The 16,810-nt window shown below is 38.3% G+C and overlaps 1 protein-coding gene across 1 annotated transcript in view; it reads right to left on the bottom strand.

Moving 5' to 3' along the window:
• Window positions 1-16,810, bottom strand: part of LOC102979424 (androgen receptor) — a 96,918-nt gene that overhangs the window by 26,057 nt on the left and 54,051 nt on the right. Inside the window, exon 3 of the mRNA XM_055081588.1 lies at window positions 5,183-5,299. Coding sequence (XP_054937563.1) covers window positions 5,183-5,299 — 117 coding nt within the window. The remainder of the gene's footprint in view (window positions 1-5,182; window positions 5,300-16,810) is intronic.

Genomic DNA, 16,810 nt, shown 5'->3' with positions numbered 1-16,810 from the left:
CAGAACTATTTTTCTCAGAACCCATACTGAGAAGCACTGGCCTAGATCAAGGCAGCAGATTGCATAAGGGAAGGACTTATGCACATGGTCAGTACTTACAGGTATCAATCCAAACAGAGGCAAGTAACCCCAAGGAACCAAGGCTATAACCCTAGGTGTTTAACGAAATTGATGCTAGAAATTTCTTTCTCCCTCTCTACCTAGCATACTATCTCTTTTTATAAAATTTAAGCCCTCATCTAAACAACATTCATGCCGTCACTAATTCTCTTAAAAAACAAACATGCAAATAAACAAAATGGTATGTGAACATATCTATTCCATGTCATAGCTCTTCAACTGCCTGAAGTTCAAACCTTTTAGCATAATAACCAAGTACATTTTCAGTGTGGTTTCAGCTTGCCTTCCCCCTTTCTCCAGATCTGGCCATATTAAACTACTTGTGCTATTCCTCAAAACCTCAATGAATTTTTTAAATGTCTTTCTGCCTTTATTCAAACTGTGCCCTTTGCCTTGAATGTCCTTTTTCTCTACCTCACTAAACTTCTTCCCAGCTTCTTCATTTCCTATTTACCCTTTAAAGTTAAGGTGTATTAGTTATTGTGGTCTGTCTCCCCTTGTTTACCTTTCTGAAGTCAGGGGTTGTATCTCATTCATCTATGTTCCCCCAATATGCCTACCACAGAAACTGGCACATAGTTAGCACTCAATGAATATTTATTAAAGGGATAAATAGATGAGTGAATGGATGGAAAGATGAAAGGGCTAGCTAGTTGGCTGGTTGGAAAGATGAATGGATAGTTTGATGGATGAATAAATGTTGTGAAACTTGTCCACTGAAGAACCAAACCATGAAATGGTATTTCAGCATTGGAATCACTCTCTTGCATCCAGGGCATGTGATCCAGAAGTAATAATGGTGGGCTGCTTGTGAGCATGGGGAATGATGAAAGAGCTGACATCAAGGCTCCTTCAACACTGGAAATGATAAGGATGTTCATAGTGTCCATGGCAACATCAGACCAGGCCATCCTCTCAACTAGAGAATCATGGAGGTTGTTAAAACCTGCAGATCTGTTAACAGTTTTGAGTCTCAGATGTGGAGTTCAGCCTCCTAGTAAGAACAAGACTTCTCAAATATGCTAGAATAACCTCTGAAGAAAATGGTGCACACCTCAGATTCTCACATGCTCTGGGGCTCCATGTTTCTTCTCCTCTTCTGGGGTTTGGCTGTTACCTGAAATTCCTAAAAGGCCTACCATCTTCCATGGTTCATAAGACAAGGGAGTAGGCAGGGGCCAAAGCCATATATTAAAGGTTGAGAACTCAAAAGTTGCATAACACAGAAAGAAATAATGTTTAGGGAGGAATAGGAGAGAAAATGAGAAGGAAGGAAGAGTCAGGGAAGAATATGGCAGGTAAAGGTAATTCTTTCTTTCTTATTCCATCTTGGAAACTGGGAGTATATCCTTGAGAAGTGCAGAGAAAAGTAAGAAATGGCTGTGTATTTATTCTAATTATGAACTGTGAAAAAGCAGCAGTTAATTCATCAGGGAGAAGGTGCTTCTTTGGACGTTTATATTTTTTTAAATTTTTTTAAACAAAAAGTAGGCAAGGAGGTTAGATTATTGAAGCAATTAGCAACATGTGGTATTTCAAAAGCAGCCAGAAATCAACCATGTTCAAAGAAAGGCCTATCCTTGTTGTAGATGGGCAGTTGAGAGCCTGGAGGTAGGCTTTAAGGAAACCACTCTGAGAATCCAACCACCTCCAGGATCCTTTCAGAAACACCAAGAGCTGCTAAGATAACAAGAATCAACAGGTAGATAGACCTAGAAGCAAAAAGGAAAAGGGTATGTGTTTTAAGTATCTCTGAGCTGAGGAGATTCCATCACCAAACATAGAGGGAACACTAAAGAGAAAGGCAAATTAGAGACCTTGAGGCATCAAGACCAAGCAGCCATCAGCTGCAGAGTGCCAGCTTCTCTAAGATATAAAGACAGTCCTTCTGCCCTCTACTCCATCAATAACCTATCCATACAGTCTAGACACATGATATATCTTATTTAGGTGCGACTTGAGGTAGCTAAAATTACTATGCAAGTCAATGCACTCAAGTCTAGACTAATCCATACCTCTGTAACAGTGACTACACAATCCAAAAAAGGGCTGATACATCTACAATCCTTTCTCTGTGACTTTAGACATAGAATCACAAAATGCTAGTGCCTAAAAGGTCCTTGGTGAAGCCCACTACCTCATTTTTATGATGAGAAAAATGAGCCTCAGATGGGAGAAGGGACTTGACCAAAGCTACATTCTCAGTTGCCATTTTGGAAGATATTATACAATTTTGAATTGAGTGATGGGAAGAATAAAACAAAATTATCCAAAATCTCCTTCAAGGTGATCAAAATGTTGATGCTAAACCCACATCTTGTGAAAAAGGATGTTTATTACTAATGTATTCAGAAGGAGCACTGTATTGATGCTTGCTTTCTTTTTTCCATTGTTTGAGTAAAGGTATAGTATACACTGAATTTGCAAGTTAACAATAAACTTGGGAAGGGTTTGCAGCAGGGCAGCAAGAAATGTGAAGATAAGTTTAGCAAAATGGAAATGTTTGTTTCTCAAACATTGGTGTCTAAGAGCGTAAACATTTGGGTTTTTACTGACGTGGTACTTGAACATACTTGAACATAATATATGATTCCCTTAATTACTAGAATCGGCTTCCAAGTAGGATCTTGATGGTACTTTTGTTTTGAGATGAGTTCTGGTGATGTTCTGCCTGTTGGAGCTATTACATATTACAGGGCATGCTAAGTAACTCAGGGTTAAAGCCAACTGGAAGTGCTGTGTACAGCCTTACCAGCTAAATTACCAGTGACCTTACTATTATAATAAGTCCTCACATTTGTCTAGCACTTTGTCATTTACCAAGCATGTTCACATTCATCATGTCATCTGACCCCATCATAGCTCTGTAAGAATGGTATGTCTAAATTACAGATGAAGAAGTTGAAGCTTAGAAGGGGCACAGTGAATAATGGAGCTGGGCCTTTAACCTAGGTCTGCCTGACTCCAAAGGCAAGATCATTTACAGGACATCAAGAATCCTTGTATTTTGCGGACATTTCTTGAAGTTTGCCTGCCTGAAGCTCTATTGCCTAGCATGGTACCTTGTACATAGCAGACACTCAGTAAATGTAAAAAGGGAACTGAAACCAAAGCCAGCCACAGCACTTCTCAGCTTCTTTTCATTGTATTGACCAAGCCCATTCAAATTTGAACACTTTAATAAATCAATCTGAAAACTTACTTTACCACTCTCTTCAAGAAATTAATTTACAGATTTATGTCGGACTGCTATATGGAATAGTGAAATTGTTATACACAAACTTCTTTTCAAAAGAGATTCACTGTAATCATGTCACAGTCTGCTTTATAACAGAGGATGTTAGTTGATACATGAAACTAATTTCACGATTTGGGCCCAAATGTTATGAGGACTTTTGTTACCATTAAACTTTACCTGTGTCAAAGTGGGCTTGCAATTCATATCAGCAGATGGAAAACTAAGGGGTTGTCTACCTGGGAGCCCCCATATCTTACACATAATTCACAGAGGGCTAAATAATTGAGAGTCGAAAGTATCAGAACCCTCACCATGGGGTGACCCCTCACCATGAATGTTGTGACAACATTCATATAGAGAACACTTCATCTTGTCAACCCCTTTGTCAACTTTCCTGGCTATCCTTCTGCACTCTCCCTCCACACTCAGTCCTGTTTCTTCCTCCCCACTGTAGACCACAATTATAGGATTTTTCTATAGTAAGCCAAGCAAAGAAGAACAAAGTTGACTTTTCTCATATTATTTGAATCTCATTTGATGTGGTTGCCTGGAAAACCACTCGCAGAGCATCTGTCTGCGACGTCTAGGAGTACTAGACACTACCTGAGAAGCTGTCTCAAGCTGAATCTGCGTCAATTCATTTTTAGTACTTTGGTCTGTTTAAAGACTATCACTAGCCTGTGAGGAGGGGAGGACACAGTTACCCACATGAAGACCTACACATGGCTAGAAAACAACCATGTTGGTTTCTGTAAATATGCACATAAGCAGACAAGGTATTAAGCACCTTGCAGAAAGCCAATGATAAACAAGTACTCTAAATCAGCCTTGAGAAGGGGAGGGGAGAGGGCAGAATTATAGGCACTTGGATTTTCCAGGCTGATAATAAGTAATCAGGTATGAGGTTACAGTTTCAGGTATTCAGAAACAAGTTTGCCTTTCTTCAAATTTCCAAATCAAAGTAGACTAATAAGCTAGCTTTTCTCATGAAAGGTGCATGCTTTTGGAAGCAGCAGGCAGTAGAGAGGACCCTGGCACTGAGTAGATATAAACATGAAGAAATGAGGACTTTTAAGGGGGAAAATGTAAGTGTCAGCCAAACCTTTCTGTTATGGTAACAACGATCATGGTAGACATAGTATAAAGGACAGAGAGCATTATGATGGGGGATTACCCTTGAAAGAGCTGTATCTTCATTCTGTCAAGTTACTCTGCTACTAAAAAAAATGCTTTTGGAAATGGTCAATAGATTTGCAAACAAAAGGAAATGATTAAAAGGCCTGCTCATCCCTGGGAGATGTGGGATAGGAAATTGTCTCTGCTTGGCAGCCTAGTCATAGGCTCCAAAGAAAAGCAGCTTCTCATTCCAGGTAGCCAGCTCCACAACACAGGCAGCAGCTAACTGAGGGATATTCCTGGGTGTTCAGGGCCAGCCTGTGCCTGGGTCATCCTGCACCTGTGACTATTCTGGATTCCTTAGTTCTCTCATCCTAGCCACTATTTAACAACATAAGGTCAGTACCATTATGTCCCCTGGGGAACCCTTCATAGTCGAGTCCACACTCACTCACCCTATGATGGGTCCTGATCCCTGCTTCACACCTCCTGCTCCTATGCTGAGCCCCACAGTGTGGTGTGGCATGGTTAAAGATAAAGAAAAGCACCAGCTGGCTGATGGCCACATTGGATATGAAGGGGTCAGCCTGTATCTAGAGCATGGCTGGCCTCCATGGAAGCATCAAAGAGGAAAATCTGGTTTAAAGAGAGAATAAGAGAATGAGGGAGGGAAAGGAAGAAGGAGAAAGAGGAAGAAAAATATTGTACCTCCCAGAGTCATCCCTGCTTCATAGCATTTCCGGAGGCGACAAGATGGACAATTTTTCCTTCGGAATTTATCGATGGTGCAATCATTTCTGCTGGCACACAGGTACTTCTGTTTTCCTGGGAGAACAAATATAAGAGTAGACAGTCCTGTTAATGTGTTGCCAGAGTCTCTTTGGAAAGTATTTCTAGGCAGAAAAGATGTGAAGATATACCCTGCCCAATGAGAGAAGTGGATAGAGAATGGTCCCATATGATTTGATCACAAAGACTATTAAACCAGGATGGTTTAATTCAATGCTATATTGTTTGGTTTCCATAGGTGTTTTACAAAGGGATGAACAATTCAGGTCCTGCTGATACCTCCTTTATTAGGATTACACACTGGCTTTTTAAATAAGATGTTCTTTACTAAAAGTCAATAATGTCCATGAGAAAATATGGTGGAAATTGTCACTCCTTTAGCATGGCATTGCAGAGACTTGGGCTCAGGCAATGTTCCCTCCTCCTGACTTCTGTAATCATCATAGGATCATACCTGAGCTAATAACATGCTTATTTTTAATAATACAATTAAGCCTTCTATAAAAGAGAACACCATGTGATTTTAAATTGTTTTTAAAATATTAGTGATCATACCCTCAATCCTGCAGACTATAAAAATCAAACAGATAAAGCCCACTCTTTGCAAAGTGAACACAGCAAATGAAAGGAAGTCCTCTGAAGCTAGCAGAAGAAAAACAATCACTGTCATGTACATGTGAAGTTGTGAGAGATATACAGAAGTATACACACACAAACACACCACACACATTCTCAGACTCAGAAATGCTTAGGATTATAGCTGTTCAAAGAAAAACATGGAGGTCCACTCAGAAATACATATTTCACTCAATACTTTGTCTCCTTGCTCCTCGCACAGGCCTGGCACACAGTAGGCCTTCAATAAACACTGACTGAATGAATACTCAAGTGGAACAGAGAGATCCAGAGGCACATAGGGTCACCAGCAGAAATAGACAGCAGTACATACTCTGCTGCTCTGAAACATGCAGAACTTACACTTGTGGCCCTGCCCCCCAGCCAGAGCCTGTGCATCCCTTCATCGCACCCCTTTCTTTCTCCAAGTCCTTGGTATTTTTTCTCTCATTTACTTCTGTGCTTTACTTTATGGGATAGACCAAGATTTTAAGGAAGGCTTCTTTTGACAGAGTAAGAATGTTTGTGGTAGGGAAAAGGAATAAAAATTGAAGAACAATTGCTATTTGATATTGGGGAAAAAGCCCACAAATTTAGCTATAGCTCAGCTTTCCTCTCTCTTCACTCAGTCTAAAATTTACATTACAGTCACATCTATTGTAGTAGGTTATTTTTTGTAGGAGATTCACTATAACCAGGTTAGCAAAATTTTCTTTTCCTTCCTCTCCCCTTTTCTTTTTCCTTCCCTCCTTCCCTCTTTCTCTTCCCTTTGTCAAAGACTCTAAAATGCTGGGCTTGAAGGAATTATTAAAAATCACCCCAGGACAACACTTTCATTCCAAGGATGAGTTCTGGGGAGGTGACTTGCCTGAAGAACACTGAATTGGAGGCACCTTAAGGAAGAAAAACTACCATTTAATAGGCACTTACTATGAACAAGGCCTGTGTGAGGGGGTTTACATATGCTATTTAAATAAATCACCTTGGCAATGCTTTGAGGTAGGTACTGTCATCACTTTCACTCAACAATGAAAAAACTAAGGCCTCTAGGCCAATACCCTTTCTACCATACTGCAGGATTTTATTTGTATAAATAGAACACATAATTTGCTAACAGCTACTTTCTGCTGCAAACTGAGGACTGTAATATGTGCACAGAACGGATGGTGCTTTGATGATTGCAATATAGCCTTTGGGTGTCAACTCCTAGAAGGCAGGCCCTGTACGCAATTCCAGTGGGTTCACTTCCAGTGCTGTGGGTATTCTAGACCTGGGACACCCCCACAGTATCAGTGCTGCTGCAATCCTCAATACTACAGGCAGACCTCAGAGATATGGTAGGTGTGGTTCCAGACTACTGCAATAAAGTGAATATGCCAGTAAAGGGAGTCACATGAATTTTTGGTTTCCCAGTGCATATAAAGGTTACATTTACACTCTACTATATAATACCTATTTATTTATGTATTATAAATAACATATAATAACATAAAGTAATGATAAGTTAAAACCTAATATAAAACATAAAAATGTAAAATAAAAATCCATCTCATTTGATTAGCTTACAAAAGTTAGTAAGAATCTTGTACAAATTAAGTATAACATGATTACTATATACCCCATTATACAGCTGAAGAAAATGATGCTCATTAAAATGAAATTGACCTGCATGGCACCACACAGTTTATTTGTTCCATGTCATAGTCCATAAGGCTATGAATCTTACATATTGGAAAGAATTTTAAACACTGGTCACACCACCCCTACTTCTCCATAAAAAGCTTGAATTCCCTCTATAGCATCCCTGCCCCACATTTTCTTGAATTGAAGCCCACTTCATTTCTGGACTCTGTTATGAGGCTCTTACTTCCAGGAAACTCAGTGTCTGTCTCCTTGTAGCTTTGACCCATTGGTAATAATACATAATAATTATGTATTATTAAAAATAGATAACCTGTGATCTGTAAAGGACTTTAAAATCCTTCTAATAAAATGTCCCAAAGTAGTGCTTGACTCCTCACTTATGAAAATGGCCTCAAGGTATTGAAATGACATGCCCCAAATCACAGGAAATTGGTAGAGCCAGCACAAGATCTAGCAAATGCATCCAATGGAGACATGTTGTGGGTGGGTGTAGTCTCAAGACTGAGCACTCTGAGGACGTTAAGTATCCTTGTTTATTGTCTAGTAAGTGTATAGCCTTCTCAGTTGACAAAAGAACTGTGTAAATGGGATCTGGGCCTGCTCCAAGATGGTCCTAGAAGGTCCTCTCTTCCCATGCTGTAGCCAAGGTGACTGAATAATTAACATAGAGAACACAAACTACAATCCATCTTCTTCTCCTCCTCAGATTCTACAAACGTCACACCTGGCTCTTTGACACTGTTGACCTTCAACAGCAAAATTTTATCAACAACCTATAATCAGTCTCACAAAAAATGTCATTGTGAAAACTCTGGCAAAATATAAAAACCCCTCTCACATGCTGAAGGAGGTTAAGTCCAAACTCTAGAACTACAAACAGATTGCACATTTAAATACTTGATAACTCTCTTATTAGAACAGCTCAAACCCTTTATTCCTGTGAATGGTCACATAATGAGCTGATATGAGGTCCTCTGCATGCCAGCTGGCTCTGAAATTCTTGACTCCCTGATAGTGTTCTGCATTTTTCTTCATGTGTCCTATTCTTCCATCATAAACCTTAAGTCTGATTCAATGCTCCAGCAGAAACAAAGGTCACAGGACAGCCTTCAGATATTTTCTCCAAAGACTCCCCATTTCTATTGTTTTCTGTCAGCCCCGTTGGTGCTGCCATGCAGTATGAGCTGAGGTCAACGTCTGATTAGGCTTCTTTCAATTTGTTCATTGTGAAAAATCCTATTTGGAGCAGAGGAGGTAAAGTAGAGGAGTTACCCACCATCTGTGGCACCACATCATGCAAATGAGAAGAGGGTCAAGTCATCATTTTTGTTATGAAACTATAGAGAAGACTGAAGAAGTAGGACTTCACATACTTCATAAATAGAGTGTTAGTGCAGGGCCTATATAAACAAAACTAAAAACAAAACAAAACACCTTTACTGAGGTATGTAAAAGAAGACCGGAATTAAATGGAAAGATGTACAGTGTTCCTGGATGGGAAGATGCAATACTGCAAGGATGCCAGTTTTTCCCCCAGTCAAATCTATAAATGTAAACCAACCCAAACAAAATTTTGGCAACATTATGCCAAAGTTTATCTAAAGGAATAAAATGTGTGATATTGCCAAGATATTTTTGAAAAAGAAGAATAAGGAGACTTTTCCTACTAGACATTTAAAGTATTGTAACGCCATAATGATTACAACAGTTTGGTATTGACTCAGCATAGACCTATCAGTGCAAGAGACCAGAAAAGCCAAAAACAGACTCTGCACATGTAATAGGTCATTCTAAATCAGTAAAGAAAGGATGATTTATTCATTAAACGGTGTCAGAACAACTCGTTATTCATTTGAAAAAGATAATAAAGTTAAATTACTAGTTGAAACCAAAATAAATTCCAGATGGATTAAATATGTCAATAAAAAAACAAAAACAAAAAGGAATTATCGAAATATTGTTAGATATTGAAATATTGTAGGTGGACATTTTTTAATTTTTGAAGGCCCAAAAGGGATTTTTAAAACATGACAATAAAGAATACATAAGCGAAAATTCTGACAGACTCGACTAGAAAAAATTTAAACTTTCTTATGTGAAACAAAAATAATAATACAATTTAAAGACAATCATGAACTAAAAAATACATATCAGTATCAAGTATGTAAAAGCAGTGGGCAATTTCCTTGACATATAAAGATGAACAATACAACAGAAAGATGGGCAACAGACATGAACAGGCAATTAAAAGAAGAACCACAAAAGATCAGTAAGCATATGAAAATTGTGCAATTTCAATTTTATTAATAATTATAGAAATACAATTTAAATAAGATACCATTTTCACAAGGAAGACTGGTAAAAATTTAATACTAATTACTGGTGTAAAGGTATTGTTAGTGGGTGTGTAAACTTTTTAGAGAGCAATTTTGCCATATACCTAAAAAAATTAAATTCACATAAACTTCAACCAGTAATTCCACTTTTGGAATGTTTTATAAGAAGATAATAAGTTAAGCACAAAAAAGTAGTTCAATGTAGCATTATTTAAACAGGGAATGCAGTCAGCCCTTCGTAGTCATGTGTTTCACATCTGTGGTTTCAATCAACCATGGATCGAAATTTCAACTGTATTCATTCTATTATGCCAGTTTATTTTTATTATTTATTTATTTGTTATTCATAGTTTTTTTTCTCTTTTTCATTGCACTATAGTGACATACAGAATTATATTAGTTTCAGTTGTACAACATAGTGATTTGACGTTTATATACTTTAGGATTTAATCACCATGATAGGCCTAGTAACCATCTGTCATCATACAAAGTTATTACAATATTATTGATTATATTCCCTATGCTGTACATCACAGCCCTGTGACTTATTTTATACTTGGAAGCTTTTATCGCTTAATCCCCTTCACCTATTTCTCCCAACCCCTCACCCTCCTCCCCTCTGGTGACTACCAGTTTGCTCTCTGAATTTATAAGTCTGTTCTGTTTTTTCATTTGTTTTTTAAAATCCACATATTAGTGAAATCATATGGTATTTATCTTTCTCTGTCTCACTTATTTCACTTAGTATAATACCCACTGTATATATACACCACACCTTCTTTATCCACTCTTCTATTGATGGACGCTTAGGTTGCTTCCATATCTTGGCTATTGTAAATGATGCTGCAATGAACATAGGGATACATATAATCTTTTTGAATTAGTGTTTTCATTTTCTTCAGATAAATGCCCAGAAGTGGAACTCCTGGATCATATGGTAGTTCTATTTTTAATTTTTTGAGGACCATCCATACTGTTTTCCATAATGGCTGCACCAATTTACAATCCCACCAATAGTGCATGAGGGTTCCCTTTTCTCCACATCCTCTCGAACACTTGTTTTTTGTTTTTATTTTAATAGATCTTTACTGGAGTATAATTGCTTCACAATACTGTGTTAGTTTCTGTTGTACAACAAAATGATTCAGGCATATGCATACATATATCCCCATATCCCCTCCCTCTTGATCCTCCCTCCCACCCTCCCTATCCTGCCCCTCTAGGTGGTCACAAAGCACAGAGCTGATCTCCCTGTGCTATGCTGCTGCTTCCCACTAGCTAACTATTTTACATTTGGTAGTGTATATATGTTGATGCTACTCTCACTTCGTGCCAGCTTCCCCCTCCCCTCTGTGTCCTCAAGTCCATTCTCTATGTCTATGTCTTTATTCCTGTGCTGCCATTAGGTTCATCAGTACCGTTTTTTTTGTTTGTTTGTTTTGTTTTTTTACCTTCCATATATATGTGTTAGCATATGGTATTTGTTTTTCTCTTTCTGACTTACTTCACTCTGTATGACAGACTCTAGGTCCATCCACCTTACTACAAATAACTCAATTTCATTTCTATTTATGGCTGAGTAATATTCCATTGTTGTCTTTTTTTTTTTTCGGTATGTGGGCCTCTCACTGTTGTGGCCTCTTCCGTTGCGGAGCGCAGGCTCCGGACTCGCAGGCTCAGTGGCCTTGACTCAGCATAGACCTATCAGTGCAAGAGACCAGAAAAGCCAAAAACAGACTCTGCACATGTAATAGGTCATTCTAAATCAGTAAAGAAAGGATGATTTATTCATTAAACGGTGTCAGAACAACTCGTTATTCATTTGAAAAAGATAATAAAGTTAAATTACTAGTTGAAACCAAAATAAATTCCAGATGGATTAAATATGTCAATAAAAAAACAAAAACAAAAAGGAATTATCGAAATATTGTTAGATATTGAAATATTGTAGGTGGACATTTTTTAATTTTTGAAGGCCCAAAAGGGATTTTTAAAACATGACAATAAAGAATACATAAGCGAAAATTCTGACAGACTCGACTAGAAAAAATTTAAACTTTCTTATGTGAAACAAAAATAATAATACAATTTAAAGACAATCATGAACTAAAAAATACATATCAGTATCAAGTATGTAAAAGCAGTGGGCAATTTCCTTGACATATAAAGATGAACAATACAACAGAAAGATGGGCAACAGACATGAACAGGCAATTAAAAGAAGAACCACAAAAGATCAGTAAGCATATGAAAATTGTGCAATTTCAATTTTATTAATAATTATAGAAATACAATTTAAATAAGATACCATTTTCACAAGGAAGACTGGTAAAAATTTAATACTAATTACTGGTGTAAAGGTATTGTTAGTGGGTGTGTAAACTTTTTAGAGAGCAATTTTGCCATATACCTAAAAAAATTAAATTCACATAAACTTCAACCAGTAATTCCACTTTTGGAATGTTTTATAAGAAGATAATAAGTTAAGCACAAAAAAGTAGTTCAATGTAGCATTATTTAAACAGGGAATGCAGTCAGCCCTTCGTAGTCATGTGTTTCACATCTGTGGTTTCAATCAACCATGGATCGAAATTTCAACTGTATTCATTCTATTATGCCAGTTTATTTTTATTATTTATTTATTTGTTATTCATAGTTTTTTTTCTCTTTTTCATTGCACTATAGTGACATACAGAATTATATTAGTTTCAGTTGTACAACATAGTGATTTGACGTTTATATACTTTAGGATTTAATCACCATGATAGGCCTAGTAACCATCTGTCATCATACAAAGTTATTACAATATTATTGATTATATTCCCTATGCTGTACATCACAGCCCTGTGACTTATTTTATACTTGGAAGCTTTTATCGCTTAATCCCCTTCACCTATTTCTCCCAACCCCTCACCCTCCTCCCCTCTGGTGACTACCAGTTTGCTCTCTGAATTTATAAGTCTGTTCTGTTTTTTCATTTGTTTTTTAAAATCCACATATTAGTGAAATCATATGGTATTTATCTTTCTCTGTCTCACTTATTTCACTTAGTATAATACCCACTGTATATATACACCACACCTTCTTTATCCACTCTTCTATTGATGGACGCTTAGGTTGCTTCCATATCTTGGCTATTGTAAATGATGCTGCAATGAACATAGGGATACATATAATCTTTTTGAATTAGTGTTTTCATTTTCTTCAGATAAATGCCCAGAAGTGGAACTCCTGGATCATATGGTAGTTCTATTTTTAATTTTTTGAGGACCATCCATACTGTTTTCCATAATGGCTGCACCAATTTACAATCCCACCAATAGTGCATGAGGGTTCCCTTTTCTCCACATCCTCTCGAACACTTGTTTTTTGTTTTTATTTTAATAGATCTTTACTGGAGTATAATTGCTTCACAATACTGTGTTAGTTTCTGTTGTACAACAAAATGATTCAGGCATATGCATACATATATCCCCATATCCCCTCCCTCTTGATCCTCCCTCCCACCCTCCCTATCCTGCCCCTCTAGGTGGTCACAAAGCACAGAGCTGATCTCCCTGTGCTATGCTGCTGCTTCCCACTAGCTAACTATTTTACATTTGGTAGTGTATATATGTTGATGCTACTCTCACTTCGTGCCAGCTTCCCCCTCCCCTCTGTGTCCTCAAGTCCATTCTCTATGTCTATGTCTTTATTCCTGTGCTGCCATTAGGTTCATCAGTACCGTTTTTTTTGTTTGTTTGTTTTGTTTTTTTACCTTCCATATATATGTGTTAGCATATGGTATTTGTTTTTCTCTTTCTGACTTACTTCACTCTGTATGACAGACTCTAGGTCCATCCACCTTACTACAAATAACCCACGGCATGTGGGATCCTCCCAGACTGGGGCACGAACCCGTGTCCCCTGCATCGGCAGGCGGACTCTCAACCACTGCGCCACCGGGGAAGCCCCCATTGTTGTCTTTTTGATGATAGTCATTCTAACAGGTGTGAGGTGATATCTCACTGTGGTTTTGATTTGCATTTCTCTGATAATTAGTGATCTGCACTTCTCTGATAATTAATGACGTTGAGCACCTTTTCATGTGCCCGTTGGCCATCTGTATGTGTTCTTCGGAAAAATGTCTATTCAGGTTCTCTGCTCATTTTCTGGGTTGTTTGGGTTTTTTTCTTTCTGTGATGTTGGGTTGTGTGAGTTCTTTATATATTTTGGGCATCAACCCCTTATCTGACATATCATTTGCAAATATCATCTCCCATTCAGTAGGTTGCCTTTTTGTTTTGTCGATGGTTTCCTTCACTATGCATAAGTATTTTAGTTTGATGTAGTCCCATTTGTTTATTTTTGCTTTTGTTGCTTTTGCCTGAGGAGACAGATCCAAAAAAGGATTGCTAGGACTGATATCAAAAAGTGTACTGCCTTTGTTTTCTTCTAATAATTTTACAGTTTCAGGTGGACTACGCAATTTTATATAAGGGATTTGAGCATCCACATATTTTGGCATCCACCAGGGCTTCTGGAACCAATCCCCAGCAGATACCAAGGGACGACTGCATTGGAAAAATTTAAATGTCCAACATTAAGAGAATGATTAAATAAATTATTCTATATTAATGCAAAGGAACACTGTGCAGTCAGTGTCTTATTTTTTAACTTGGAAGGATATTCACAATATACTATTTTATTCAAAAAACAACAATGGTGTTATCAAACAACGTATTTTATTGAATCCCACTTTTAAAACTGCAGGCTTTAGAGAACATCCATTCAAGTTATTTTATTCATTTGTGGTGAACCTTTTTTACAAATGAAACATTACACAGAGGCCCCATATAATGTAACAGATGAAAATTAAACTTAATGTGCCTGAAGCAGGCATAGGAAACTTAGAACTTCTGCTAGACCTCTCTTTTTCTCCCCTTCTCTGCAGCTTTATCACTGTGGTACACCTTAGAGAAACTCTATAGGACTCCCCAGGGCTTTGTGGAAAAGTTTGCAGACCTATGTCACTTAGTCCAACCCTCAGTATCACCTATTTCACAGATTAAGAAACTTAGACTCAGAGAATGGAAAAAACTTGTTTAAGGTCATACCATGAGTCAATGTCAAAGTAGCAACAAGAATCCATGTCTCCCTATCCCCAGTCTAGCAGTTCAGTGCTATTCTCACATAAGATAATAGATGTAAAAATAACATAAAGCATAAAGCATTATACAGATCTTATCTATTATTATTATTATTTAAATAATAAACTCCTTGAATATCAGAAGAGGCAAGGACCTCTGCAGAGATCATCTAGTCCAACACTCTTATTTTACAGGTGAGGAAATCGAGATCCAGAAAGCAGAGTGGACTTGACCAAGGTTAAACAATGCATCAATGACAGTGATGGAACTAAAACTCAGGTTTCCTGCCCACAATGTTCTTTGCACATTTGCTTTATTACTTCAAAATCATTTTCATATTCATTATCTTGCTGAGCCTTTCTTCAAAGTAGGGAGGGTACAGAATGTTACCCTCAATTTATGAGGAAACATGAGATACAGAGTGCCTATTGAGACCAAAGAATATAGCCCAGTTTCAATCCAGGCTACCATATGCTTTCTACTGAACCACTATAAAACCAAGCAAGGGCTTCCCTGGTGGCACAGTGGTTGCACGTCCGCCTGCCGATGCAGGGGAACCGGGTTCGCGCCCCGGTCTGGGAGGATCCCACATGCCGCGGAGCGGCTGGGCCCGTGAGCCATGGCCGCTGAGCCTGCGCGTCCGGAGCCTGTGCTCCGCAACGGGAGAGGCCACAACAGAGGGAGGCCCGCATACCACACACACACACACAAAAAACAAAACAAAACAAAAAAAAAACCAAGCAAATATTTTATTGAATATTTGCCCCTCTCCTAACTTATTTGCCCTGTATTTTCTACATATACCCATTACCTCTTCCTAGTGTCAAGGAAGAGTAATCCTTGACTTTCCTAGAGAAAGCAATGGAGAGAGGAGGTAACTCACTGTGCTTTGGGTACTATTCCAGATGCCTTTAAAGATGCTGACTCACTTAATTCTTGTCAAAATTCTTCCAGGTAGCTACTATTCTTAATTTAGGGTTGAGGAAAATAAGGCTCAGAGATGCTGAATGACTCACCTACAGTTACCAGCTAATAAGTGGCAGAAGCAGAATCAGAAGCCAGGTCTGTATGACCTGTGATATAGATGCTTGTCTTTGTCAATGTGATATCTTTTCTCATATGGACCATGACACTATATTTCAAAGAAAGAGGTAGCACAGAATAGTAAAAGATCATAGAGCAGGAAGGAGGAAGACCTGAGGACCAGCCCTGTGGTCTTACTGAATCACTATGTGACCCATATTTCTACTTCTCTTTTTCTTTCTTTCTTTCTTTTGGCTGCATTGGGTCATAGCTATGGCACGTGGGATCTTTCGTCGCAGTGCGGGCTCTTTGTTGTGGTGCACGGGCTTCTCTCTACTTGTGGCATGCGGGTTTTCTCTCTCTAGTTGTGGTGCATGGGCTCTGTAGTTGTGGTGTGTGGGCTCTGTACTTTGCGGCAGGTGTGTGAGCTCAGTAGTTGTGGCACGTGGGCTTAGTTGCCCTGTGGCATGTGGGATCTTAGTTCCCTGTCCAGAGATCAAACCCATGTCCCCTGCATTGGAAAGCGGATTCTTTACCACTGGACCACCAGGGAAGTTCCTCTACTTCTCTCTTCATCTTTTTCCCCTGATCTATAACTAGAAGGGAATATGTTAGGCATTAAAAGAATAGTAGCAGACTAAGGAAGGTAGGTTCAGAAGTCTTCTATTCACATTAGTATTTGTGATGGGAGTCTCAGAGACCCTGAGTGTGACTCAAGGAGGACTGAAGCCAGTCTGCATACCTATCTTGTTTTTCTAATCTCAAATCTCTTGAATTTAAGGGCTTTCTCTGAAAAACAA

Source organism: Physeter macrocephalus, chromosome 21 (genome assembly GCF_002837175.3).
Source record: "Physeter macrocephalus isolate SW-GA chromosome 21, ASM283717v5, whole genome shotgun sequence".
Taxonomy (NCBI): Eukaryota; Metazoa; Chordata; class Mammalia; order Artiodactyla; family Physeteridae; genus Physeter; species Physeter macrocephalus.
Note: the sequence above shows the minus strand (reverse complement) of the source record. Positions and strands in the feature narration are given on the sequence as shown.